Genomic DNA, 26,904 nt, shown 5'->3' on the forward strand with positions numbered 1-26,904 from the left:
TATCTCTGTTTTGGTACCAGTACCATGCTGTTTTGGTTACTATAGCCTTGTAGTATAGTTTGAAGTCAGGTAGCGTGATGCCTCCAGCTTTGTTCTTTTGTCTTGCGGCAATGCGGGCTCTTTTTTGGTTCCATATGAACTTTGAAGTAGTTTTTCCAATTCTGTGAAGAAAGTCTTTGGTAGCTCGATGGGGATGACATTGAATCTATAAATTACTTTGGGCAGTATGGCCATTTTCACAATATTGATTCTTCCTATCCATGAGCATGGAATGTTCTTCCATTTGTTTGTGTCCTCTTTTATTTCGTTGAGCAGTGGTTTGTAGTTCTCCTTGAAGAAGTCCTTGATGTCCCTTGTAAGTTGGATTCCTAGGTATTTTATTCTCTTTGAAGCAATTGTGAATGGGAGTTTACTCATGATTTGGCTCTCTGTTTGTCTGTTATTGGTGTATAGGAATGCTTGTGATTTTTGCACATTGATTTTGTATCCTGAGGTTGCTTATCAGCTTAAGGAGGTTTTGGGCCGAGACAGTGGGGTTTTCTAAATATACAATCATGTCATCTGCAAACAGGGGCAATTTGACTTCCTCTTTTCCTAACTGAATACCCTTTATTTCTTTCTCTTGCCTGATTGCCTTGGCCAGAACTTCCAACACTATGTTGAATAGGAGTGGTGAGAGAGGGCATCCCTATTTTGTACTAGTTTTCAAAGGGAATGCTTCCGGTTTTTGCCCATTCAGTATGAATGGCTGTGGATTTGTCATAAATAGCTCTTATTATTTTGAGATACGTCCCATCAATACCTAGTTTATTGGGAGTTTTTAGCATGAAGAGCTGTTGAATTTTGTCAAAGTCCTTTTCTGCATCTGTTGAGATAATCGTGTGGTTTTTGTCGTTGGTTCTATTTGTATGATGGATTACGTTTATTGATTTGCGTATGTTGCATCCCTGCAAGGCTGGTTCAACATACGCAAATCAATAAACGTAATCCATCATATTCCTGTACATTCTTTTGCATTCTGCATAACCTTATGTATGTTTAAAAACACATTTTTACATGTCATTTTTTTTTTTTTTTTTTTTTTTTTTGTATTTTTAGGCTGTGTTGGCCAGGCTGGTCTCAAACTCCTGACCTCAGGTGATCTGCCCACCTCAGCCTCCCAAAGTGTTGGGATTACAGGCATGAGCCACCATGCCCGGCCCATTTTTACATTTCTTGAGCAGGAGCCCTGTAGTTTAAAAGTCCGTTTTATTTTCAGCAGTGTATGTTTAGGACAAATCGGTTGTGTGAGTAGGTAGGAAATATTTACCATTTACTGTGACAGAACAGATGAACAAGAATGTGTTTGGTTTTATTTGTAATATAAAACACCTATGAAGGGAAATGCCAAACAATAGTAGTAAATCAAACTTTGGAAATACCTCTGACGTAGAATTCTATAGTAGCTTTAATTGGGTATTATTATCAGCTGGTCTGTTTGGGATTTGTTTGACGAACTGTTACATGACTTTGACTGTCAGCCAACCATTATCCTGGCTGCTCCTTAGCTGACTGCCAGTCAACAATTACTCCATGCAGATTCTATAGTTTTTCCACAGTTGTCAGTGTTCTAGTCCTGAGTAGAGTCTTTTGGCATAATGTGGTTCATAAACGACTACACTGATAACTTTTGTGAGAACTCACCACTTCCCAGATAGCCCAGATACCATATGTTACTCATTCAGCAAATTTCTCTTAAGAGCTTGCCAAATGCTAGATACTTAAAGGCAGTGGGGCTTATAAGGGTGAACTGAACTTAGCTTCTTGGAGCATGCTACCTAGTGGTATAGGCAGACAATAATCATTGAGCAGGCAAATACCTAATATTATTTCAAATGGTGATGAATTATTATGAAAACCGTAAAGCTGAGTAAAGAGAAGAATGATGGAGAAGGACAGGATACACTTGAACCAGGGTGGTCAGGGGAGGTCCTGTTTGATAGGTAACGGGCCAGGCCATCATGAAAGGTCTTGTAGGTCACAGTTAAAGAATATGAGTGCTGATTTGAGTGTAATAAAGAACAGATAAAGGGTATTTAGTAATATGTCCAAATTTGTGTTTTTTTGTTTTGTTTTGAGACAGAGTCTTGCTCTGTTGCCCAGGCTGGAGTGGAGTAGCGCAATCTCGGCTCACTGCAACCTTTGCCTCCTGGGTTCAAGCAATTCTCCTGCCTCAGCCTCCCGAGCAGCTGGGATTACAGGCACGTGCCACCACACCCAACTGATTTTTGTATTTTTAGTAGAGACAGGGTTTCACCACATTGACCAGGGTGGTCTCAAACTCCCTGACCTCAGGTAATCCACCCACCTCAGCCTCCGAAAGTGCTGGGATTACAGGAGTGAGCCACTGTGCCCAGCTTCGATTTGTGTTTTAAGAACACAATGACTGTGCTCAGTAGAGGACAGATTGCTTTCAAATGTTAATAGAGATGGAGGCGGGTGGATCACCTGAGGTCAGGAGTTCCAGAACAGCCTGGTCAACATGGCGAAACACTGTCTCTACTAAAAATACAAAAATTAGCCAGGTGTGGTGGCATGCACCTGTAGTCCCTGCTACTCAGGAGGCTGGGTGAAAGAGTGAAACTCTGTCTCAAAAAAAAAATTTTAATAGAAGCAAGGCCCCTCCCTACAAAGATGTACATGTACATATATACAATATTCTGTATTCAGTTCCTGGAAGTTCGTGAATTCACTGAAGTTCTCAGAAGTTGAAAGATTGAAGTTAACCCACACACCCTAGTTCCTAGATGACAATCTAATTCCCAAGTTTACTAGTGAGTATAATACACTTAAAAAATTCTGAGTGAGTTCAGCTTTTCACTTGAAGAATTTGTTTTAATAGTGAAGGTACACAATTTTTGCTAACTTAGAATGTTTTTTATATGCCAGACTCTAGGTACTTTATTTACACTGTCTCATTCATTCTTCACTGCAGTTTAGTGAAGTTTATACCATTATTATCTTTACCCAAGATCCATGGAGTTGCCCAAGTAGTGAAGCTGGATTTCAAACTCAGTACCTGTTCTTTTACCTACTAAACCAGAAGTGCTCGGTATAGTCTCTAGGATATGTAGTATGTAATGAAACTGTTGTTGCCGCTGCTGTTCATTGATGTAGCAAGTATTTTTTCTTTCTTTTTTTTTTTTTGAGACAAGGTCTCGCTCTGTTACCCAGACTGGAATGCAGCAGCATGATCTCAGCTCACTGCAGCCTCCACCTCCCAGACTCAAGTGATCCTTCCCTCTCAGCCCCCCAGGTAGCTGGTACTACAGATACAGGCCACCATGCCTGGCTAATTTTTGTATTTTTTATAGAGATGGGGTTTCGCCATGTTGCCCAGGCTGGTCTTGAACTTCTGGACCCAAGTAGTCCTCCCCATCTCAGCCTTCCAAAGTGCTGGGATTACAGGCATGAGCCACTGCACCTAGCCAGTGTAGCAATTTTTTTTTTTTGAGCAGCCATTCTTACTGTATTTTAATTTAATCAATTTTTTTTTTTTTTTAAAGATATACAGTCTTGCTGTGTTGCCCAAGGTGGTCTTGAACTACTGGGCTCAAGTGATTCTCCTGCCACAGCCTCAAGCGATTCTCATTTCTCAGCCTCCCAAGTAGCTTGGTGCCGCCAAGCTTGTACCACCAAACCCAGCTATTTTTTTTTTTTTTTGAAATGGAGTCTTGTTCTGTTGCCCAGGCTGTAGTGCAATGGCGCAGTCTCAACTGACTACAACCTCTGCCTCCTGGGTTCAAGTGATTCTCCTGCCTCAGCTTCCCAAGTAGCTGGGATTACAGGTGCCCACCACAATGCTCAGCTAATTTTTGTATTTTTAGTAGAGACGGGGTTTCACCACGTTGGCCAGGCTGGTCTGGAACGCCTGACCTCAAGTGATCCACCCACCTTGACCTCCCAAAGTGCTGGGATTGCAGGCATGAGCCACCACTCCCGGCCTAAAAACATCATTATTATTATTATTATTATTATTTTTTGAGACAGAGTCTTGCACTTTCGCCCAGGCTGGAGTGCAGTGACACGATCTTGGCTCACTGCAAGCTCCACCTCCCGGATTCACACCATTCTCCAGCCTCAGCCTCTCAAGTAGCTGGGACTACAGGCGCCTGCCGCCACGCCTGGCTAATTTTTTGTTTTTAGTAGAGACGGGATTTCACTGTGTTAGTCAGGATGGTCTCGATCTCCTGACCTTGTGATCTGCCTGCCTTGGCCTCCCAAAGTGCTGGGATTACAGGCGTGAGCCATCACGCCCAGCCTAATAAATTTATAAACCTTTTTTTTTTTTTATTGAGACAGAGTCTTGCTCTGTCTTCCAGGCTGGAGTCTGCAGTGGCGCGATCTCGGCTCACTGCAACCTCTGCCTCCCAGGTTCAAGGGATTCTCCTATCTCAGCCTCCCAAGTAGCTGGGATTACAGATGTGTTCCACTACGCCCGGCTAATTTTGTATTTTTAGTAGAGATGGGGTTTCATCATGTTGGCTAGGTTGGCCTCGAACTCCTGACCTTACATGATCTAACCGCCTCGGCCTTCCAAAGTGTTGGGATTACAGGCGTGAGCCACGGCCCCTGGCTTTTTTTTTCCGAAACAGGGTCTCCCTCCGTTGCCCAGGCTGGAGTACAGTGGTAAGATCTTGGCTTACTGCAACCTTTGCCTCCCGGTTTCAAGCAATTCTCCCGCCTTAGCCTCCTGAGTAGCTGGGATTACAGGTACATGCCACCACAGCCCAGCTAACTTTTGTATTTTTAGTAGAGACAGGATTTCGTCATACTGCCCAGGCTGGTCTTGAACTCGAGCTCATGCAATTCACCCTACCTTGGCTTCCCAAAGTGCTGGGATTACAGGTGTGAGCCATGGCGCCTGTCTTAGTAGAAAGTCTTAAAGAAGCATTAAACATATACTAGCACCTGAGACTTTTTCCTTATCATATCAGTTTTAGTTTGTATCTTGTACATATATCCCTTATAATCATTTTGTAAACCATGAGTAGTATATATCCCTTGCTTTGGGAAACACTATGGTGCTATACTATTTTATTAATGTTGTGCAGCCACCTGGAATGTCTCAAGACCTAGCACAGGTTTTACCATTCACCTCCTCCACAGGGGAGAGAATATACTTAAAGGGGCTAAGTTTGAAAATGTAGGCTATTTCCTTCCCTTCTCTCTTCCTCCTTCCCTTCCCTCTTCCTCCTTCCCTTCCTCCTTCCCTCTGTCTGCCCTTCCTCCAACCGCTTTCCTCCCTTCCTCCTTCCCTGGCACTCTCAAGAAAAGAAAAGGCCATTGTGTCGATGATAGTTAGAAATTGCTAGAAAGGGTCACATAATTATGGATTCTTGTGTCTGGTGCACAGTTGTTATCCAGGGATTTCTCTCCATATTGGCCTTCTGGAGATTTCCTTCACTTCTTTCCTAAGCTGGATGTCCCATTTCCTATATCCTAAGTCTTTCTCTTGCTATATTCCTGTAACAAATTCCTTGAGAAAGGAATTACGGGCCGGGCGTGGTGGCTCAAGCCTGTAATCCCAGCATTTTGGGAGACCGAGGCGGGCGGATCACCTGAGATCAGGAGTTCGAGACCAGCCTGGCCAACATGGCAAAACCCTGTCTCTACTAAAAATACAAAAAAAAAAAAATTAGCCAGGTGTGGTGGTGTGTGCTTGTAGTCCCAGCTACGCGGGAGGCTGAGGCAGGAGAATCTCTTGAACCTGGGAGGCGGAGGCTGCAGTGAACCAAGGTCACATCACTGCACTTCAGCATGGGTAATAGAGCAAGACTTGTCTCAAAAAAGAAAAAAAAGGAATCATGGAGTTTCAAATTTTTGTAATCATGAATGTCAAAATCTCTCTGGTTCTGTCCCTCACTGATAGTTTTGCTGATTATTGTAAATTGCAGATAGTTTCCTTCAGAATCTAGGAGGCTTTGCTCCATTATGTCTTCTAGTGTTGTTGAAGAGTTTGAAGTAATTCTGATTCCTGTTTTTTTTTTTTCTTTTTTTTGAGACAGAATTTTCACTCTTGTCACCCTGGCTGGAATGCAATGGCACAATCTTGGCTCACTACAACCTCCGCCTTCTAGGTTCAAGGGATTCTCATGCCTCAGCCTCCCAAGTAGCTGAGATTACAGGTGCCCGCCACCACACCTGGCTAATTTTTGTATTTTTTAGTAGAGACAGGGTTTTGCCATGTTGGCCAGGCTGGTCTTGAACTCCTGACCTCACGATCCGCCTGCCTTGGCTTCCCAAAGTGCTGGGATTACAGGCATGAGCCACTGCACCTTGCCAAAATTAAATAATTTATCAAACATTTAAATTTGAAGGAGACTATTGTGATACAGTATTTGGATTGAGAATGTAATTGTGTAAAAGTACACGTGTATGTGGAAAAGGATTAGGGCCACAGCCCCAAAGTCACCATTACTAAATAGAAAAAGGTCCATTTTGTACAGCTGTACCTCTGCAGAGATGTAGCTCAGCTAGCAGGAAAACTTCCTACATATGAATTAGAAGGATCCCCATCCTTCATGCTTATGCTGTCTGTGTACCAGACACATGGCTTAGCAAGTGAAGCATGGGCTGAATTTCCACCCTCTCTCATCTCCTGTGGTGGGTGTTCTTGTGTGGGATAGAAGCTGTAACAGTGTTGTTTACTCTGTGTTAGGCCCAATGCTAAGTGCTTTACACTATTGAACAATTTAATAACTTAATTAGATAAATACTATTATCTTTGTTTTATGGTTCTTCTGCTCAGACGTCTTCTGAACTTCATAATTCTGTATCTAACTGCCTATGTCATTTATTTTCTATATCGTGAGCCACCACGCCTGGTCAATTTTTAAATTTTTTTGTAGATACAGGGTTTTGCCATGTTGCTCAGACTGGTTTCAAACTCCTGGGTTCATCTGCCCACCTTGACCTCCCAAAGTGCTGGCGTTACAGGCATGAGTCACTGTGCCTGGAACAGTCCTTTTAAGATTAAAGCCTAGCCAACACAGTGAAACCCCATCTCTACCAAAAAAATACAAAAATTAGTCGGATGTGGTGGCACATGCCTGTAGTCCCAGCTACTCGGGAGGCTGAGGTGGGAGAATCACTTGAACCCAGGAAGCAGAGGTTGCAGTGAGCAGAGATCGTGCCACTGCACTCTCCCTGGGTGACAAAGTGAGACTCCGTCTCAAAAAAAAAAAAAAAAAAAAATCTAAGGTAGATTGTGCCTTTCCTCTGCTCAAGACCTTTCAGTGGCTTCCCACTTCACTCAGTAAAAGGCAAAGTCCTTATAATAACCTACAAGGCATTATGTTATCCACATTGTCCCTGCTCCCTGATGTTGTACTCACTTAACTCTATGATCTTTTTACCATACCTTATACAAAGGATTTTCACTAGCTGTTCTTTCTGCCTGGAATGTTGTTCTCTCAGTTATCTGCAAGTCAGACTCACTGATTTCCAAGTCTCAGCTGTTACCTCTTCGTTGAGACCTACTATGACCTCACTTTATAAACTGCAGTCTGGCTCCCTTTCCCCAGCACTTATCACCCACTATCATAGAATTTACTGTGCATGCCTCCACCAGAAGATAGGCTTCTGTTATGATCATGGATCCTTGTCTTTTGTTCCCTGAGGTAGCCCAAGCATCTTGAACAGTGCCTGGTACATAGTAGGCACTCAGTAATGTTTATTGCCTGAATAAGTGACGAAAATTGGTATATGGGAAAGGTAAGCAATTTGGTGAAAGGCCAGGCCATACAACTAATAAAAGGTGGAGGTAGATTTTGAACTGATATTTATGTATTGTGCCTGTGATATTAGAAGATGATATCCAAAAAAATGTGTTAGGATTAGTAAAATTATGAGTAACTTCCCCTTTATCCTCCTTCCCAAATTTGTTTTTTGGGTTTTTTTTAATAAATAAAAATATAATTAGGCCAGGTGCAGTGGCTTATACCTATAATCCTAGCACCTTGGGGAGGCTGAGGTGGGAGGGTCACTTGGGGCCAGAAGTTCAACACCAGCCTGGGCAAGATAGCGAGACTTCGTCTCTACAGAAAATAAAAAATTAGCTGGACTCGGTGGTGTGCACCTGTAGTCCTAGCTAATTAGGAAGCTGAGGCAGGAGGATTGCTTGAATGTGGATCAAGGCTGCAGTGAGCCATGATCATGTCACTGCACTCCAACCTGGTTGACGGAGCCAGACTGGTCATGCCTTAAAAAAATAAATAAAAGTATAATTAGAAACAGATTATCAGAGTAGAGGAAAGAGCCAGATACTAGGAAGCCAGAGTAGGCTGCCACAAGGTTGAAATCTGGCACCTCATCTTAGGAACCGCCTCTCCCACAAATGCACTGATCTTAACATATGTGATGGTGTGATGAAACCCTGGTGAGATTTGTGAATATTCTGAATACCATGTAACCTTGGACATTTTTACTTAACCTTTATGGTCCATAGATTCCTCACTCTAAAATGGTAATTTCTCTTATAGGGGGTTGTTGGAGGATTAAAAGGGATATTGTATGTAAAGAACATACATAATAAGCATTCAGTATTAGCTAATACATTAGCTAATATCATTATTGTTGCTGCTGCTCAGTTGATAAGGAGTTTTAAGAAATTTATTTTTTGGTGGATATATCTTGTTGCCTAGTGAATTTTAGCGGGTACCAAAAGAGAGCAAACACGTATTGTTTTTGTTCAGATAGCCAAACAAGCTTTGTCGCATATTTGTGTTTTTTCATGGACACTTACTTGTGGTTCTAATTTTATATTACATCTTAAACAATAGCCACCTTATTTACATAAATTTTAATACTTAACATGTGGATTCTACAACTACCATTGTTTCATTGGTTTTGCATTTTTGGTTGACTTCTGTGGGTCAGTTGATTTAAAATGATCCATAGGAATTATGATATAACTGTCATGATATTTAAAAATTAGTGAACTGGCTGGGTGTGGTAGCTCATGCCTGTAATCCCAGCTGAGGATGAGCTGGTGGATCACTTGAGGTCAGAAGTTTGAGACCAGCCTGGCCAACATGGTAAGACCCCATCTCTACAAAATGTACAAAAGTAAGTCAGCATGGTGGCCCACACCTGTAGTCCCAGCTACCTGGGAGGCTGAAGTGGGAGGACCACTTGAACCCGGGAAGCAGAGGTTGCAGTTAGCCAAGATTGCACCACTGCCCTCCAGCCTGGCTAACAGAGACCCTGCCCCCGCCTCGTCCCCCCCCAAAAAAATTGTCTCAGGTTCATCATACTTATGTGAATAGAAGTTACTGCCAGTATATCCATTAAAGTATCTTCTACTTTAAAGTAGAAATTTGAATGATAAATAAGGTCACAAAATAACTTACAGCACCTGAGAAAAGAATGACAGTATAATATACTGAAATTTTTTTCTTATTAACATGGTAATGAAATACATGAAAACTAGTAGAGTTATGTGAATTAGGAAAAATGACTTTTTGAAAACTTTTTTGTGTAGAGTAGGAGTCTCACTGTGTTGTCCAGGCTGGTATTGAATTCCTGGACTCAAGTGATCTTCCAGCTTCAGCCTCCCAAGTAGTTGGGGCTACCAGTGTATGCCACCACACCCGGCTAGTTTTTAGATTTTGTAGAGATGAGGTCTCACTATTGTCCAGACCGGTCTCAAACTCCTGGGCCTAAGCAATCTTCCTACCTCGGTCTCCCAAAGTGCAGGGATTAGCCCAGGCTGGTCTCAAACTCTTGGGCCTAAGCCATCTTCCTACCTCAGTCTCCCAAAGTGCAGGGATTACAGGCATCAATTACCGCACCTGGCCAGGCCGTAAGCCCATTTTTTAACTTGAATATAGAAATAGTTTTACACTCTAACTTTTTAATTTTTGAGACGGAGTTTTACTCTTGCCCAGGCTGGATTGCGGTGGCTCACTACAACCTTTGCTTCCCAGGTTCAAGCGATTCTCCTGCCTCAGCCTCCCAAGTAGCTGGGATTACAGGCACGTACCATCACACCCGGATAATTTTTGTATTGTTAGTAGAGACGGGGTTTTGCCATGTTGGCCAGGCCGGTCTCAACCTCCTGACCTCAGGTGATCCACCTACCTTGGCCTCCCAAAGTGCTAGGATTATAGGCGTGAGCCACTGTGCCTGGCCACACTCTAACTTTCTAAAAGGAATATTCATATAGGGAATAAATGCAGTTGAAAGATTATAGAAAGATACAACTTTGAAGAGTTTAAACCATAACAATCATGAATTGCTTGATTAAAGCAAATATATCCTCAAAGTCCAGGTGGCAGAATGATGCATGAAGCCAATAAAAGGCAATTTTTTTTGGTGAACCTAGGGAACCTACCACCCTCAGAAATAATGTCGACCAGAAAAAATAATTTTAGAGAAGTTTATATAAATTCATGATTGATAGATACAAAGTAGGTGACTACAGAAAGCTAAGATACCTGGCAATTATGAGTCATTCCTTTTTTTTTTTTCTATCCTAAAATGTCACCTGGTACCTTTCAGAGACTGATTTTGGGGTTAGGCCCATGTAGTAATCTTTTAATGGAATAGTAGCCAAAGTAGAGGAAGGCAAAACAGAGTAGAATCTAGGCCTTTTGATTTTTGAAGCATTCTGTGATGGTTGGTGGGGGTGACCAGGGGAAGTCAGGAATCCAGAGGGAAGTAGCCTGGAACCAGGTAAACCTAAATTCTGTAATAGACTAGAATAATTTGTATTAAGTAAGTTGTAGGCTTCTGAAATAATGTATATGATTTAGATATCATGGTAAATTATGAATACACTGTGGCTTCTCTGGCATGTAAAAGGTAAATGTTTTGCCTATAGAATACAAATTCCCAGACTGTCTTACCAAATAAATGTTTAAAGCCTGGGAACTTTTGTGGTAATAAAAGTTTTTACTACTATTTTGTATATATAAAAATAATTTTGTTTTTGTTTTTTGAAGACAGAGTCTCGTTGTCACCCAGGCTGGAGTGCAATGGCATAGTTTTGGCTGACTGTAACCTCTGCCTCCTGGGTTCAAGCGATTCTCCTGCCTCAGCCTCCTGAGTAGGTGGGAATATAGGCGTGCAGCACCACCCCTGGCAAATTTTTACATTTTTAGTAGAGATGGAGTTTCTCCATGTTGGTCAGGCTGATCTCGAACTCCTGACCTCAGATAATCTGCCTGCCTCAGCCTCCCAAAGTGCTGAGATTACAGGCATGAGCCACCTTGCCCGGCGAAGAGAGTTATCTTTTTTTTTTTTTTTTTTTTAAAAAGATACATTTTTATCATTGAGCAGAAATGTGATTTTACAATTAGTTTCCATATAAACTTTTTGTTACCAAAGTATCTTGAAATTACATACTTAACAATATTCTTTTAAACAATGCCTTTTTCTTTTTCTTTTTTTTTTTTTTTTTGAGACAAGGTCTCGCTCTGTCACTTAGGCTGAAGTGCAGTTATGTGATCGTGGCACACTGCAGCTTTGACCTCCTGTGCTCAAGCGATCCTCCCACCTCAGCCTCCCAAGTAGCTGGGTCTACAGGTGCATGCTGTGACACTCAGCTAATTTTTGACACTTTTTTGTACAGACAGGGTCTTGGTATGTTTCCCAAGCTGGTGTTAAACTCCTGGGCTCAAGTAGTCCTCCCATCTCAGCCTTCCAGAGTCCTGGGATTACAGATGAGAGCCACTGTGCCCAGCCCATGAACAGTTAACCTTTTTTTTTTTTTTTTTTTTTTGGTTTGTTTGGTTTACCTTTTTTTTTTTTTGAAACAAAGTTTTGTTTGTGTTGCCCAAGTTGGAGTGTAATGGCACGATCTTGGCTTACTGCAACCTCTGCCTCCTGAGTAGCTGGGATTACAGGCGCACGCCACCACGCTTGGCTAATTTTTTGTATTTTTAGTAGAAATAGGGTTTTACCATGTTAGGCTGATCTCGAACTCCTGACCTCAGGTGATCTGCCTGCCTTGGCTTCCCAAAGTGCTAGGATTACAGGTGTGAGCCACTGCGCCTGGCCTACTTTTTTTTAATGCTTATCTTTTTCCTGCAGTGTGGTTTACTTTTGATATTTTACTGTGCATGTAGTACTTGGAAGTATTAAATTGTATTGGTATTGGTGACAGATGACACTGACCTTATTCTTAAATTATGGAAAATGACGTGTGTGTGTGTGTGTGTGTGTGTGTGTGTGTGTGTGTGTGTGTGTGAAGGGATCTCACTGTGTTGCCTAGGTGGACTTCAATGGCTATTCACAGGTGCAGTCATGCACTACAGCCTCAAACTCCTGGCCTCAGGAGATTCTGAGTAGCCTCCTGAGTAGCTGGGAATAGACATTCTTTCAGTTTCCTGGGAGGTCTTGTTTTTAAACCCGTCCTGCCTTAAATTGTTCCAATTTTAGTTCTGTGGCTTTGAGTCTGAGGTAATTTTCAGTTTATTGGTATTAGAAACATTCCTGTGTTTGTGTACTGCTGGGTGTGAAATGTGAAGTTAAATTTTTAAATAGTTAATAGATACTATTAGATTGCTATACTTTTGTGGTTTATACTCTTCACTGTGAGAGTAGATTACTTGAAATGCTTGTGCTAGATGTTTTGTCTTTTCAAATTTTACAAATCTGGCCTGGCACAGTAGCTCACGCCTATAATCCCAGCACTTTGGGAGGCTGAGGTGGGTGGATCACCTGAGGTCAGGAGTTCAAGACCAGCCTGGGCAACATGGTTAAACCTTATCTCTACTAAAAACACAAAATTAACCAGGCATAGTGGCACATGCCTGTCATCCCAGCTACTTGGGAGGCTGAGACAGGAGAATCACTTGAACCCAGAAGGCGGAGGTTGCAGTGAGCAGAGATTGCAGCACTGCACTCCAGCCTGGGCAACAGAGTGAGACTCCGCCTCAAAAAAATAAATAAAAATAAAATAAATTTTACAAATTAATATTAAAAATAGTTTTTATATTTGTGTTTCCCTACTTTATATTAAACATATATATTTGCTGGCCTTTCTATTGCTTTTCTATGAATTTAATTTCCTGTTTTTTTCCCAGTGACATTGTTCATCTTTTACTAATTTTTAGGAGCTCCTTGTTTTTGTTTTTTGTTTTTTGTTTTTTTTTGAGTTGGAGTCTTGCTTCGTTGCTCAGGCTAGAGTGCAGTGGCATTATCTCGGCTCACTGCACCTTCTACCTCCTGGGTTCAAGCAATTCTTCTGACCTCAGGTGATCCACCCACCTCCGCCTCCCAAAGTACTGGGATTACAGGGATGATCCACTGTGGCTGGCCAACATGTCTCTCTTTTTAAATAATTGATCTTGTCCAACGTGACATATTTCTCCATTCGTAGGAGAATGCATTTGATTTTAGAACTTTTCTGTGCAACTTTGAAAGGCTTTTCACATGCAGAAACTGATTTTCACATTGGCTTATCTAGTTTTAGTATATGTCTAGGATGTGTGTGTATGTGTGTCTGTGTATACATTTTTTAACATGGGGCATTTAGTCAAAGAAACTACAGTATTAAAAGCTAGATCTATGCTTATATATATATATATTTTAATCCAAAATGTGTTTATTGAGATGGTTTCCCACTCATCTTGATTCAGAGTGCCTTTAGTGCTGCTTCCTCCTAAAGGAACATCCTTCTGGAAGCCTTGCTTTTCCTCCTGTAGGCTGGCAGAGGACAGTGGAGCAGCCAACACACAAAACTACCATTTGTGCATGGCTAAAGACCGTGGTGATTTTATAGCATCGTGGGCATTTCACATCCATGAAGTAGGAATTGGGGCTCTGCACCAGGCGTTTCTTCTTGTGTTTCCTCTTCTCCTCTTCTGGGGAGGGATGAAGGAGATCCTTTGCGAGAGGCATGTTCTCGTGTGGGTAGGTCGTCACTGCCGGAAAAGCGATCTATGCTTATATTTGAAGGTAGTGTCAACGGGGTTTCTGAATATCTCTATTTAGGATTGAAGTATGTTGCTGCTATATGATTTTTTTAGAAGATGCTTTTTTCCTCCTTGTTTTCAGATGTCTGCCTTGAGTTTTCAGATGTCTGCCCTGATTTTTCAGATGTTTGCCTTGATAAAGGAATACCTTAGTAGAATTTTCTGTGATTAACAGGTTAGAGTTGTGCCACTCTTCCCTGAGACAACTTGTAGGGCTCTTGAAGCAGCATTGTCTGTGTACTTCATCTTGTTCTGCAAATATGACCTATGGTTTGTATGAGTATGTGCCATGAAAATGGTTAGGAAGGCCGGGCACAGTGGCTCACACTTGTAATACCAGCACTTTGGGAGGCTGAGGCGGGTGGATCACCTGAGGTCAGGAGTTCGATACCAGCCTGGCAAACATGGAGAAACCCCGTCTCTACTAAAAATACAAAAATTAGCCAGGCGTGGTGGTGCATGCCTGTAATCCCAGCTAGTTGGGAGGCTGCGGCAGGAGGATTTCTTGAACCCGGGAGGAAGAGGTTGCAGTGAGCCAAGATCGTGCCACTGCACGCCACCCTGGGCAACAGAGCAAGACTGTCTCAAAAAAAAAGAAAAGAAAAAGAAAATGGTTAGGAAACATTAGCCTCCCTCTTTTTTTTTTTTTTTTGGAAACAGAGTGTAGCTCTGTCGCCCAGGCTGGAGTGCAGTGGCACCATCTCGGCTCACTGCAAGCTCCGCCTCCTGGGTTCACACCATTCTCTTGCCTCAGCCTCCCGAGTAGCTGCAACTACAGGCGCCCACCACCACACCCGGATAATTTTTTGTATTTTTAGTAGAGACGGGGTTTCACCCTGTTAGCCAGGATGGTTTCGATCTCCTGACCACGTGAGCCATTGCGCCCGGTCCTTAGCCTGCCTCTTAAGCTGTAAGTGGTCTCGATATGGAGACAGAAAGTAAAATACTATGAATGATAAATAATCTAGGACTTGAATTAAAGTAGGTGTATTTTTATTTTATCACTTTTTATTAAAAGTTACTGTAGTGTGTTCTCTACTAAGTACCGGCACTATATTTTGAGTGCTTGCAAGACTTGGAATTCAATGTAAAATTACTGTTCTTGGACTGAGGTTACATTTTAGTCTTGTCAGTGGGTTCTTCACCAATCAATTGGAATTGATTCCAATACAGTCTTCCCCCACAGTTGAATATAGAATAAAATCTGTTGCACACTGGGTGTAGGGGCACATGTGTGGCAGGACTGCTTGAGCCTAGGAGTTCAAGACCAGCCTGGGCAACATAGTGAGACCTCATCTCAATTGAAATATGTATCTATACAAAAAATAAAATTCATTACAGTTCATCTTGCTGGAAAACAAAATACTGTTTTTTAATTTAAAAAAAATTTTTTAATTTAGAGATGGGGTCTTGCTGTGTTGACCAGGCTGGTCTCGAACTCCTGGCCTCAGGCAATCCTCCCATCTGGGCCTCCCCAAGTGCCGGGATTACAGGTGTGGACAACTGCGCACGGCTGACAAAGTATTTTTTGAAGACGTACCACTAAATGGAGATTTGATTCACATTTAATAGTTTTTGACAAGTCTTTTCTATTTAAAAAACGTTACTTTTTTTTGTAGCATTATTCTGGCTTTTCACTTAATTTAGTAAACATTTAAACGCCTTTGTATTCCAGATACTGAGCAAGATTGGCAGGGTTCTGCCCTTATGGAGCAGAAGGAAGGTAGGGAGACGGACTAAAACTTGAAAACTATCTAACGTAAGTACCATGCAGAAAATGAAACAGTATTAATTGGCAGAAGGAGAGCGGGCAATTTTGGATAGTGTGGTTAAGGAAAGCCTCTCTAAAGAGATGTCTCTTGGGTGGAGACAAGATGTGAAAAAACCCAGCTTGCCTGTTTTGGGGGTTTCAGCCTTCCAGGTGAAGAGAAGCACAAAGTTCGGAAGTCTTGAGGCACAAAGTCTGGCATGTTCTGAAAGAAGGCCTTTAGACACCTTGTCAAGGAGTTTAGATTTTATTCTGAGTTTTAAACAGGAAAGTGACACAATGAGTTGCATTTTAAGCTTGTTCAGGCTGTTACATGGATCATTAGGAACCATATCGTTTCAGGCTAGTAAGATGCTCAGATGAGTCTTCCTTCTGTCTCTTCCCTCATCTATTTCTCTCTTATCTGGTCTTAAGCTCCTCCATCTTTTCCTTTTTAGTTGGAAAAAAACTCAAACATCTAGAAAAAAGAGGAGCTATATGTACTCCAAAAAAGGGACCTCACAGTAACCTGGGGATGGAGTTAGGTAGGAGTGAGTCAGGGCTCAGGTTGAGGTTCTAGAGGCACGAGGCAGCGAGATCTTGCTCTGGCATCCCCTCTTACAGAAATAAAATATGCTGATAGAAGTTTATAGTGTAATAGTAAAATATAAAAACAAAAAATAAGTAATGTAGAAAATAAAAACCCTTCACAGTCCTGCTGAAATGATCACTGTTAACACTTTAATTCTAGAGTTCCCCATCCATTTATTTATTTCTAGATTTCCCTCCCTCTTTGTAGATTAATATTAAAGAGGTTCAAACTATATATTTTGTTCATTTTTTGTTGTCTTGGATATCTTTTCCCATCTCTGTATATGTGGATCTACTTCATTTATCACCTGGATATTAACATGGTTTATTTAATTCCCTATTGTTAGGTATTTGGTTTTTACCATCGTTTTTCAAGGGTATAAATAGTGCTGCAAGGAATATGCTTACACATGTTTTTATACACTTGTCTTAGGCTTCTATAGTATAGATTTCTGGAGAATACTAGATTATTCTTTAAGAACATTTCAAACTTTTAATAGATATTTCCATATTCTTTTCCAAAAAGGATGTACCAAGACTGTATGAGAATAACTCCATGTTGTGATCTTAAGTTGTCTCAAAACCTCTTTGGTTTTCTCAGCTGTCATCTAAGAATACTAAATATCTAACCTCCCTCTTAATTTGGGCATGTGATGTGATTTAGCACGTAGTGGATATTCAGTTAGAAACTTTTGATTAAAAACAAGGTTTGGATTCTGTGGTCCTTAATTCTAGGTCATTTCAGCTGTGACTAAAATGATTTGAGTGTTAGTGTTATATATGGGAAGATAAGGGCTGTGGAGTCAGTGCAGCCCAGTTCAGAATCCTAGTTTGCTGCTTACAAGCTGTGTGTGAGAGAATTTTCTCAACTGTAAAATGGGGATATAATTCCTACCTAGAGTAGCACTGAAAGTAATGTGGATAATGATTGGAATGTATGCTATGTATCCTGCCTCATAATAGTAAGCTTCTAGTAAATAGTAGCTATTGTTAATAATAAAACAAGTTTCTGAAGGAGGAAGGCTTGAAAAGATGGGATTCCTTATCAACCTCAAAGTTTTCTAAAGGAGGAAACCCCACCCCCCTTACTTCTGCATGGTTTCTGACCATGAACTGAACTCTGAACTCTGAACTCTGAATGTTATGGTAGAAAATTCATATACTTCAAATTTAAACATATGGAATCTGGTTATTTTACCCACTGTTGGGGTGTTCTTGGGCAAGTAGCATGACTTCTCTGTCCAAAAAACAAAGGGTTTGCAGTGGCTTAACCTGTAATCCCGGTATTTTGGGAGGTTAAGGAGAGTGGATTGCCTGAGCTCAGGAGTTCGAGACCAGCCTGGGCAACATAGTGAGAGCCTTTCTCTACAAAAAACTGTTTTTAAAAATTAGCTGGGCATGGTGATGCGCATATGTGGTCCCAGCTACTTGGGAAGCTGAGGTAGGAGGATCATTTGAGCCTGGAAAATCGAAGCTGCAGTGAGCTGTGATCATGTCACTGCACTCCAGCCTGGGCGACACAGCAAGACCCTGTCTCAGAAAATAAATTAATTAAAAAGAAAATGAGGATAGAGGAAGGAATTAAAAATCTGGCCAGGCGCGGTGGCTCACACCTGTAATCCCAGATGTGATTTGGGAGGCCGAGGCGGGCAGATCACGAGTCAAGAGATAGAGACCATCCAGGCCAACATGGCCAACCCCATCTCTACTGAAAATACAGAAATCAGTTGGGCATGGTGGTGCATGCCTGTAATCCTGGCTACTCAGGAGGCTGAGGCAGCAGAATTGCTTGAACCTGGGAGGCAGAGGTTGCAGTGAGCCAAGATCACGCCACTGCCTGGTGACAGAGTGGACTCTGTCTCCAAAAAAAAAAAAAAGAAAAGAAAAGAAACTCTTAAATGAGATAATTTATAAAGTGCCTAAAATACATCCTAGAAATAATAGTTTTTCTTCCATGAAGTCATAAATTCTGGCTTACACTTTTTTGCAGGTATTTCTCATAGTACTAATGTGTTCCTCACACTCAAGGATAGTTGCTCAGGAAGAAGAGAAATGTAATTGAAAAAGTAATAGACTAGTCTTGAGACCTGGGCTCATGTTCCAGTTTGGCCTTTTTTTTTTTTTTTGGAGGTGGAGTCTCGCTCTTGTCCCCCAAGCTGTGCAACCTCCACCTCCTGGGTTCAAGTGATTCTCCTGCCTCAGCCTCCCCAGTAGCTGGGATGACAGGCACCCACCACCATGCCTGGCTAATTTTTGTATTTTAAGTAGTGATGGCATTTTACCATGTTAGCCAGGCTGGTCTGAAACTCCTGGCCTTAAGTGATGCACTGGCCTCTCGGCCTCCCAAAGTGCTGCGATTACAGGCGTGAGCCACTGTGCCTGGTCCCTTGCTAAATCTATCTTTCTTTCTGGTTTTTTTTTTTTTTTTTTTTTTTTTGAGACGGAGTCTCGCTCTGTCGCCCAGGCTGGAGTACAGTGGTACGATCTCGGCTCACTGCAAGCTCCGCCTCCCAGGTTCACGCCATTTTCCTGCCTCAGCCTCCTGAGTAACTGGGACTACAGGCGCCCGCCACCACGCCTGGCTAATTTTTTGTATTTTTAGTAGAGATGGGGTTTCACCGTGTTAGCCAGGATGGTCTCAATCTCCTGGCCTTGTGATCCACCTGCCTCGGCCTCCCAAAGTGCTGGGATTACAGGTGTGAGCCACCGCGCCTGGCCATCCCTTGCTAAATCTTTTAACTGCTGGTCCCATTTTCCTCATCTATGAAATATTTTATGGAAATGTACTATTAAAGAAAGTTTTCTTTGCTAATAAATGCAGGAGGTATCACTTATGAAAAACCCACATCGTGCTATTTTCATAATTGGTCTTTATATATTGTGTTCTTGGGTTAAATACTTTTGTTCTAGACTTATAATTATTTGTGTTTCTTACCAGGTTTAAGAATTGTTTAAGCTGCATCAATGGAGCACATACAGGGAGCTTGGAAGACGATCAGCAATGGTTTTGGATTCAAAGATGCCGTGTTTGATGGCTCCAGCTGCATCTCTCCTACAATAGTTCAGCAGTTTGGCTATCAGCGCCGGGCATCAGATGATGGCAAACTCACAGATCCTTCTAAGACAAGCAACACTATCCGTGTTTTCTTGCCAAACAAGCAAAGAACAGTGGTATGTGAAAATTCTACTTAGGAAATTTAACTATTTATCTGCCTGTGGGACACATTAAGGATCATGTTGTTCAACTTAAAGACAGGCAAAATATTCATTGTCATATAGGGTCTTTATTAATTTTTTTTCTAACTGCAGATTCATTTCTTTATATTGCTGTTCCTTTCACACCCCCTATTTTTTCCCACCTGTTGGCCTTCCTTCTATTACTCTTGCTTGGAATGTCTTCCTTTGTGCCACTTCATCCAAACAAATAGTACATTTTTATGGGTATATTTCAAAGAATTTTCTTTGAAAAGTCTCTAGGCCTTTCCAACTACTTTTTTTAGAAGACATTTTATTTCTTCTATTAAAATATTCACCTAAAGCTTTTTGAATATTACAACCAAGTATAAAGAAGAAAGTAAAATTACATAGAAAAAATTATTTTTGTGTATTTCATAGGCCCAGGACAAGTCTGGAGGCAGCTTAGAAATCATACAGTCTTCTTTTTCAGGGCACTGACACCAGCCAGTTAGTTCTGCATAGTTTATTTTTGCGTGACAGGTTCATATTGGCATCATGGCAGGACACTGCCACTAGGTTTTTGGATAGAAAATTTCTTTTTTGTTGTTGTTGTTGTTTTTTTGTTTTTGAGACAGATTCTCACTCTGTCACCCAGGCTGGAGTGCAGCTCACTGCAACCTCTGCCTTCTGGGTTGAAATGATTCTCCTGCCTCAGCCTGCCAAGTAGCTGGGACTACAGGCACATGTCACCACGCCCGGTGATTTTTTTGTATTTTTAGTAGAGACGAGGTTTCACCATGTTGACCAGGCTGGTCTCAAACTCCTGACCTCAGGTAATCCACCTGCCTCGGCCTCCCAAACTGCTGGGATTACTGACGTGAGACCCCGCCCCAGCCTGATACAAAACTTCAATTTTTCTAAGAATTTAGCACTCAAAAAAGTTACCTGGCCGGGTGTGGTGATTCATGCCTGTAATGCCAGCACTTTGGGAGGCCGAGGTGGGCAGATGGCTTGAGCTCAGGAGTTCGAGACCAGTCTGGGCAACATGGCAAACCCCATCTCTACAAAAAAAAAATTTTTAAAAGTAGGCTGGTTGTGGTGGCTCACGCCTGTAATCCCAGTACTTTGGGAGGCCAAGACCAGCACATTACTTGAGGTCAGGAGTTCGAGACAAGCCTGGCCAACATGGTAAAACCCCATTTCTACTAAAATTACAAAAATTAGCCAAGCATGGTGTTGTGCGTTTGTAATCCCAGCTACTTGGCAGGCTGAGGCAGGAGAATCACTTGAACCTGGGAGGCAGAGGTTGCAGTGGGCCGGGATTGTGCCACTGCACTCCAGCCTGGGTGAAAGGGCGAGACTCTATCTGAAGAAAGAAATAACAACAAAAATGTAGCCAGGCGTGGTGGCACGCATCTGTAGTCCCAGCTACTCGGTACTCAGGAGGCTGAGGTGGGAGGATGGCTTGAGCCCAGGAGGCAAAGGTCACAGTGAGCTGAGACCGCACCGCTTCACCCCAGCCTGGGTGACAGAGAGCCAGACCCCTTCTCAAAGAAAAAAAAAAAATTTCTACTATTATGGATAAAACAAAACCAACCACCTAGCCAAAACAGAAAAGTGAAATTGTATTGGTTTTGCTTAGTGGAACTGTTCAGAGAACTTGAGTTCAAAAACTTCCATGCCTCTTCCTCACCCATCCTCTGTTCTTTGTGTAAAATCAATGCATTGTGTTTATACCGTATAGTCAGGTGAAGCAAGGTTCTGAGGTAGGGAACCCCAGTCCAGAGTTTTCTCTGTTTGCTTGTAACAGTTCCACTCTTCCCAATTTGTTAATAAATTGTTTATACTTTTTTTGTGAACCTAAGGAGCCTCCCCAGTATAGTGTTGAATACTTAGGTGCATTTTGAACTGAAGGCAAAACTCAAAAGTCCAATTAAAGTTTGAGTAAGTTTATCTTTGTCTCCCTAAAAATGAAAATTTTATGGCTGGCAAAATAAGTAGTAATAATCCCCTATATCTGAATAGTGGTCTTTCATTTGCAAAGTAATTTTACCTACTGTTTCTCATTAATTTTCTTTCTGACCCTAAATTGAGAAGTCAGATATAGGAATTGTGTGTTATGAGAAGTTGAAGACCATTTGGTGCTTCTTCAGAGTGTTATTGAGACTATCTTCTCCATCCCCATCTGCTACCAGTTTGCCCAGCAGGCTGGAAAACTTAATGTGGCATAGTGATTAAGTGTATGAACCTTTAAAAGAAGAAAACCCCAATTTACATCCTTGCATTGCCTTTTATTAGCTATATCATTTAAACAAGTTTTGTACTTTTTTGAGCCTGTTTCCTGACCTTTATGAAATGAGGCTTGTACTTAGTACAGTGACTGATTCATTAGTGAAGTGGTAGCTATGATGATGATGATTATATATTTTTTTTAGATAGAGGCTCTCACTGTCACCTGGGCTGGAGTGCCTGATCTCGGCTCACTGCAACCTCCTCCTCCCAGGTTCAAGTGATTCTCCTTGCCTCAGCCTCCCAAGTAGCTGGGATTACAGGCACCCGCCACCCCATCTGGCTAATTTCTTTCTATTTTTGGTAGAGATGGGGTTTCACCATGTTGGCAAGGCTGGTCTCAAACTCCTGACCTTGTGATCTGCCTGGCTCACCTTCTCAAAGTGCTGGGATTACAGACGTGAGCCACCATGCCTGGCTGCTGTGACTATTTCTTAGCTTTTTAAACATCTATGTAGTCCTTGATCACCTCCATTTGAGCACAGCTAATGGTTGGAAACCAAGCTTGACTTCTCCTACAGCTTATGAGAAGGTTGTAGCCTAGGTTAGTTTTGCCTATTTCTTTGGGTAAAGATGTACTAACTGTGAAAGAACTAGCTGCTTTCACCAGGCACCGAGCTTCAGGAAAGCAGTAGAGGAGGGAAGAGTCACTTAGGCCAGTACCATCAGTCAGCTGTTTTTACTCCTCCCTAGGTTGCTTCACTTCCTGAACCCAGAATGACTCTCATAATCACTCAGTGGGTTCTAGAAATTATTTAGCTGATTACAGCATGTATCCATAGAGGGCTGTAAAGAGGAGAATGAGACAGAGGACGTGTATCTGATTTAAATAATTTTAGATGTGATAATTAGGTTTTTGAATGTTTCTTCTAATTTTTATTTTCTAAACATGTACCTCTTTGACTTCCTCCTGCCGCTGTTGCTGCTGTTGTTGCTGCTGCTACTGCTTCTAATTATTATTAGATGAGTGATTGACTGGAGCCGAGGACCACTACTGTTAGAATCAGCTGACCAGCAGGTTAAAATACAGATTCGTTCTGTATGAATGGGCTTTATTCCATACTAACTGAATCAGAATCCTTGGATGTGTTGGACAAGTAGATAGAATCTATGTTTTCACAAGCTTCTCTGAGGATTCTGATGCCAGCTACATTTGGGAACCTGACTGGATTAGACGATATTTAAAGAACTGTCCAGCTTGAATTATGATTTAATGAAGACTGATAATATAACAGATATCACTTTATAGCTTAGAAAACATTATTATACAGCATTTGGTGCAGGTCATGATTCTGTTAGTGTGTGTTTATTACTCTTCGTTTTCCTCATTCTTAGTGTCTTCATAGTTCAGATCAGTATAGCTTACTTGTTTTGTTTCTGAAAAGCTGGAAATTGGTGGGTATCACTGCGTCAAGAAACTTTTAAAATAAACTTATTTTGGGACATTAAAAAATATATACAGACTGGGTGCAGAGGCTCTTCCCTGTAATCCCAGCACTTTGGGAGGCTGACGAGCCCAGGAGTTTGAGACCAGCCTGGGCAATATAGTGAGATCTTGTCTCTACAAAAACAAAACAAAAAAAAAAAAAACAACAAAAAAAACAAAGGGTGGTGCTGCCCATCTGTGGTCCCAGCTGAGACTGAGGCAGGAGGATCACTTGAACCGGGGTGGTCAAGGTTACATGAGTCATGATCATGCCATTGTATTCCAGCCTAGACGACAGAGCAAGACCCTGTCTCAGTATATATAATACAGATTTTATACACACACACACACACCCCCCCACACACGTAGACAGAATAACAAATCTGATGTACAACTTACCCACTTTCAACACTTAGCTAACCGTGGCAGTCCTGCTTAATCTGTGTTTTCATCCACTCCTTTCCCAATGTTTTGACACAAATCCCGGATATCATTTGTCTGAACTATTTTGGTATGTACAAGGAACTTTTAAAGAATGCTAATTTTATTTATTTTTAAATAGGTAAAGCATTCATATGAGCCAGAAGTCTTGGGTGACCCCTGCCCCTGTATCCCCATTTCTTTTCCTCAGAGGTTTCCTATGATCAATCTTCTATCTATTTGAAGAATCAGTTGGTTTCCCCTTACCCTGTTGTTCAGACCTTTGCTTTCTTCCACATCTCTGAAAGAGAGGAAAAACCATCGGTAGCTAAGGAGGCTATCACAAACTCCAAAGGAACTTTTTTCATTTGGAAAATCTTTTCCTTTCTCCCAGATGATTGATCCTCCCAGAAAATATTCCTCCCCCACTCCCATCACCTTCTGAGCTAATCTGTTACAAGTTCAAATTCTTCTACACTGTACTCTGAATGTGGAGTCCATCTTTGGGCTTCAAATAATGATTACTGGGCAGATAAGTCCCCATCAGTCCCTGGTGATAGCAAAATAAAGCCTTGTGAAAAACTTCTTACTTTGCCCCTGTCTGATATTTTTCAAATTCTTTAGGCTCACATGCATTTCCTTCTTTCCTAGATTGTTTTCTCTGCTTTGCATCAAAATACTATACCCTGGTTTGGAGCCTGGTAACTAGGAGGGCCCAGATACCTATGTCCTGTTTCTTAAGACTTTTTTCTGTTGTAAACCAGCTGGAGAAGGTTGGCTGGATTGGCATTGAGGTGCCTGGAGTAAGAGCCAAGATTAAGAACACTTTGGGCCTTTTGGAGCCCTGCTTTGCTTCCTTTCCCCTCCCCATGTATTCGCATAGGTAAATATATGCATACACTCACCACCTTCTGGGGAAGGGGTTGGCTGGCTGCTGTAAGCTGTTAACACTTTCAGAGGAGGAACTTTGCTGTAAGAAGTTAACAAGCACTGCAAATGTATGTTTTGCCCTCCTTGCTGGCCATACTGACTCTAGTTACTTTACTTTTGATTAACTCTTGGCTTTGAAGTTAACACATGGAGGACTTTTATTAAAACTCTGAAATTTTAGTTCAAATTTTTTTACAGCTGCCATTAATTGTGAGTGTCCTGGGCACTCACACTTCCCAATAGGGTTCTGAGTACCTGCCTAGCTTTTTGAGGGTTGAGTACAGGGAAATATAGAGAAGTATGTGCCACTAAGGCTGCTTGGTATGGTATGGACATATATTTAAACTAAGATTGGTGTTTGTCCCTACAGCAGGGCTGGAGTTCTATATCTTCCACTTCCTGCTTTGCCTTCACTAGTGTTAAGTACTTGTGAGATGGAATTTTTGTTAGAATGATTAGTCATTTTTGTTGAAATAAGTTGAAGTACAAATTTTGATCATAAAAACTCATGTTTGTTTGTAGAGCAGATTGACTTATTTCCTCTTTAATGAATCTAATGAACATACATGTGTATACATCTAATCACACAAAATTAGAGACATGTAAAGGAAAAGTTTATCATTTTCTCTGTCTTTTTTTTTTTTGAGACAGAGTCTCGCTCTGTCGCCCAAGCTGGAGTGCAGTGGCTGGATCTCAGCTCACAGCAAGCTCCGCCTCCCGGGTTCACGCCATTCTCCTGCCTCAGCCTCCTGAATAACTGGTACTACAGGCGCCAGCCACCTCGCCCGGCTAGTTTTTTGTATTTTTTAGTAGAGACGGGGTTTCACCATGTTAGCCAGGATGGTCTCGATCTCCTGACCTCGTGATCCACCCGTCTCGGCCTCCCAAAGTGCTGGGATTACATGCTTGAGCCACCGCACCCGGCCGTCATTTTCTCTTTCTTAACCACTATCTCTTGATATGAACAGCTAAGTGTAAATCTTTCCGCACTCATGTAACATACAAATTTCTTCACCTTTTTTTTTTTTTTTTTGAGACAGAGTCTCACTCTTGTCATCCAGGCTGAAGTGCAATGGCGTGATCTCAGCTCACTGCATCCTCTCCCTCCTGGGTTCCAGCAATTCTCCTGCCTCAGCCTCATGAGTAGCTGAGATTACAGGTGTCCACCACCATGCCTGGCTAATTTTTGTATTTTTAGTAGAGACGGGGTCACTATGTTGGCCAGGCTGGTCTCGAACTCCTGACCTCAGGTGATCCACCTGCCTTGGGCTTCCCAAAGTGCTGAGATTACAGGTGTGAGCCACCGTGCCTGGCCTCTTCATCTTTAAAATAATCTTACTCTATTATTCTGAAGGATATTTTCCACCAATTAATATATCATGGACTCCTCTCCATCCAGGTCATTATAAGTAATATAATAGCTGCATAATGTGACATAATACAGATGTCTCACACTTCATTCAAGTACTTACCTACTGCTGTACATTCAGGTTGTTTCATATATGTGTGTGTGCGTGTGCCATCACAAGCAATGCTGTCATAAATTTGCCTGCACCTTTGTAGACTGGTGCGTTTATTTCTGTGCCCACCTTTCCAAGGGGTGCTGCAGCCTATGTTGGTCCTAAAGGTGATCCTTTGTTTGTAGGTCAATGTACGAAATGGAATGAGCTTGCATGACTGCCTTATGAAAGCACTCAAGGTGAGGGGCCTTCAACCAGAGTGCTGTGCAGTGTTCAGACTTCTCCATGAACACAAAGGGTAAGAGCTCAAAAGTCAATTGACTTCTTCTAGCTTCAAATAGCTATGTTTGTATTAAATTGTACCAGCTTCCTATAGAATATTGTATATTTCTATGCCTTTATAAAGAGATAATTCAGAAAAATAGGTATTAAGAAATTGAAATTATTGCTTGGACATTCTCTTGAAAAGTCCAATACCTGTAATTTTAACACTTTGGGAAACTGAGGCAAGAGTGTTGCTTGAGGCCAGGAGTTCAAGACCAGCGTGGGCACATAGTGAAGGCCCATCTCTACAAAAAAATTTTAAAAACTAGCCAGGCATGGTGGTGCGGCCCGGTAATCCTAGCTGTTCGAAATGTTAAGGTGAGAAGATTGCTTGAGTCCAGGGCTTTGAGGCTGCAGTGAGTCATGATTGTGCCACTGGACTCCAGCCTGGGCTGGAGCAAGCTCCTATCTATTAAAAACAAAAAAGAAACAAAAAAAAAACATATGTTAGGTATTGATAATGTTTCCATGGATGGAAACGGTAATGTTAGATGCTATGTTTTTTGAGGCAAAGATTTTTCTTTGTGTTTACTATGTTTACTGTAATGCGTTATATAGACTGGGCACTCAGAAAGTGCA

General features: G+C 41.7%; 2 protein-coding genes across 9 annotated transcripts in view; one reads left to right on the forward strand and one right to left on the reverse strand.

Annotated features, from left to right (window-relative positions):
- Nucleotides 1-26,904, forward strand: part of RAF1 (Raf-1 proto-oncogene, serine/threonine kinase) — an 84,862-nt gene that overhangs the window by 29,993 nt on the left and 27,965 nt on the right. For 4 of the 8 annotated variants that reach the window (XM_025377845.1, XM_025377843.1, XM_025377847.1 and 1 more), the window contains exons 2-3: nt 19,238-19,470; nt 26,187-26,299. In XM_025377845.1, the coding sequence (XP_025233630.1) occupies nt 19,264-19,470; nt 26,187-26,299 (320 nt within the window). In that variant the 5' untranslated portion in view covers nt 19,238-19,263. Of the gene's footprint in view, nt 1-15,636; nt 15,721-19,237; nt 19,471-26,186; nt 26,300-26,904 lie in introns of all 8 variants that reach the window. The other 4 variants (XM_025377849.1, XM_025377850.1, XM_025377851.1 and 1 more) reach the window with 2 other exon arrangements.
- Nucleotides 13,574-13,922, reverse strand: LOC112619723 (40S ribosomal protein S27-like). Its single transcript, XM_025377854.1, has one exon. The coding sequence runs from the start codon at nt 13,885-13,887 to the stop codon at nt 13,633-13,635; it is 255 nt and encodes an 84-aa protein (XP_025233639.1). The 5' UTR covers nt 13,888-13,922; the 3' UTR covers nt 13,574-13,632.

Source organism: Theropithecus gelada, chromosome 2 (assembly GCF_003255815.1).
Source record: "Theropithecus gelada isolate Dixy chromosome 2, Tgel_1.0, whole genome shotgun sequence".
In the NCBI taxonomy this organism is placed as follows: domain Eukaryota; kingdom Metazoa; phylum Chordata; class Mammalia; order Primates; family Cercopithecidae; genus Theropithecus; species Theropithecus gelada.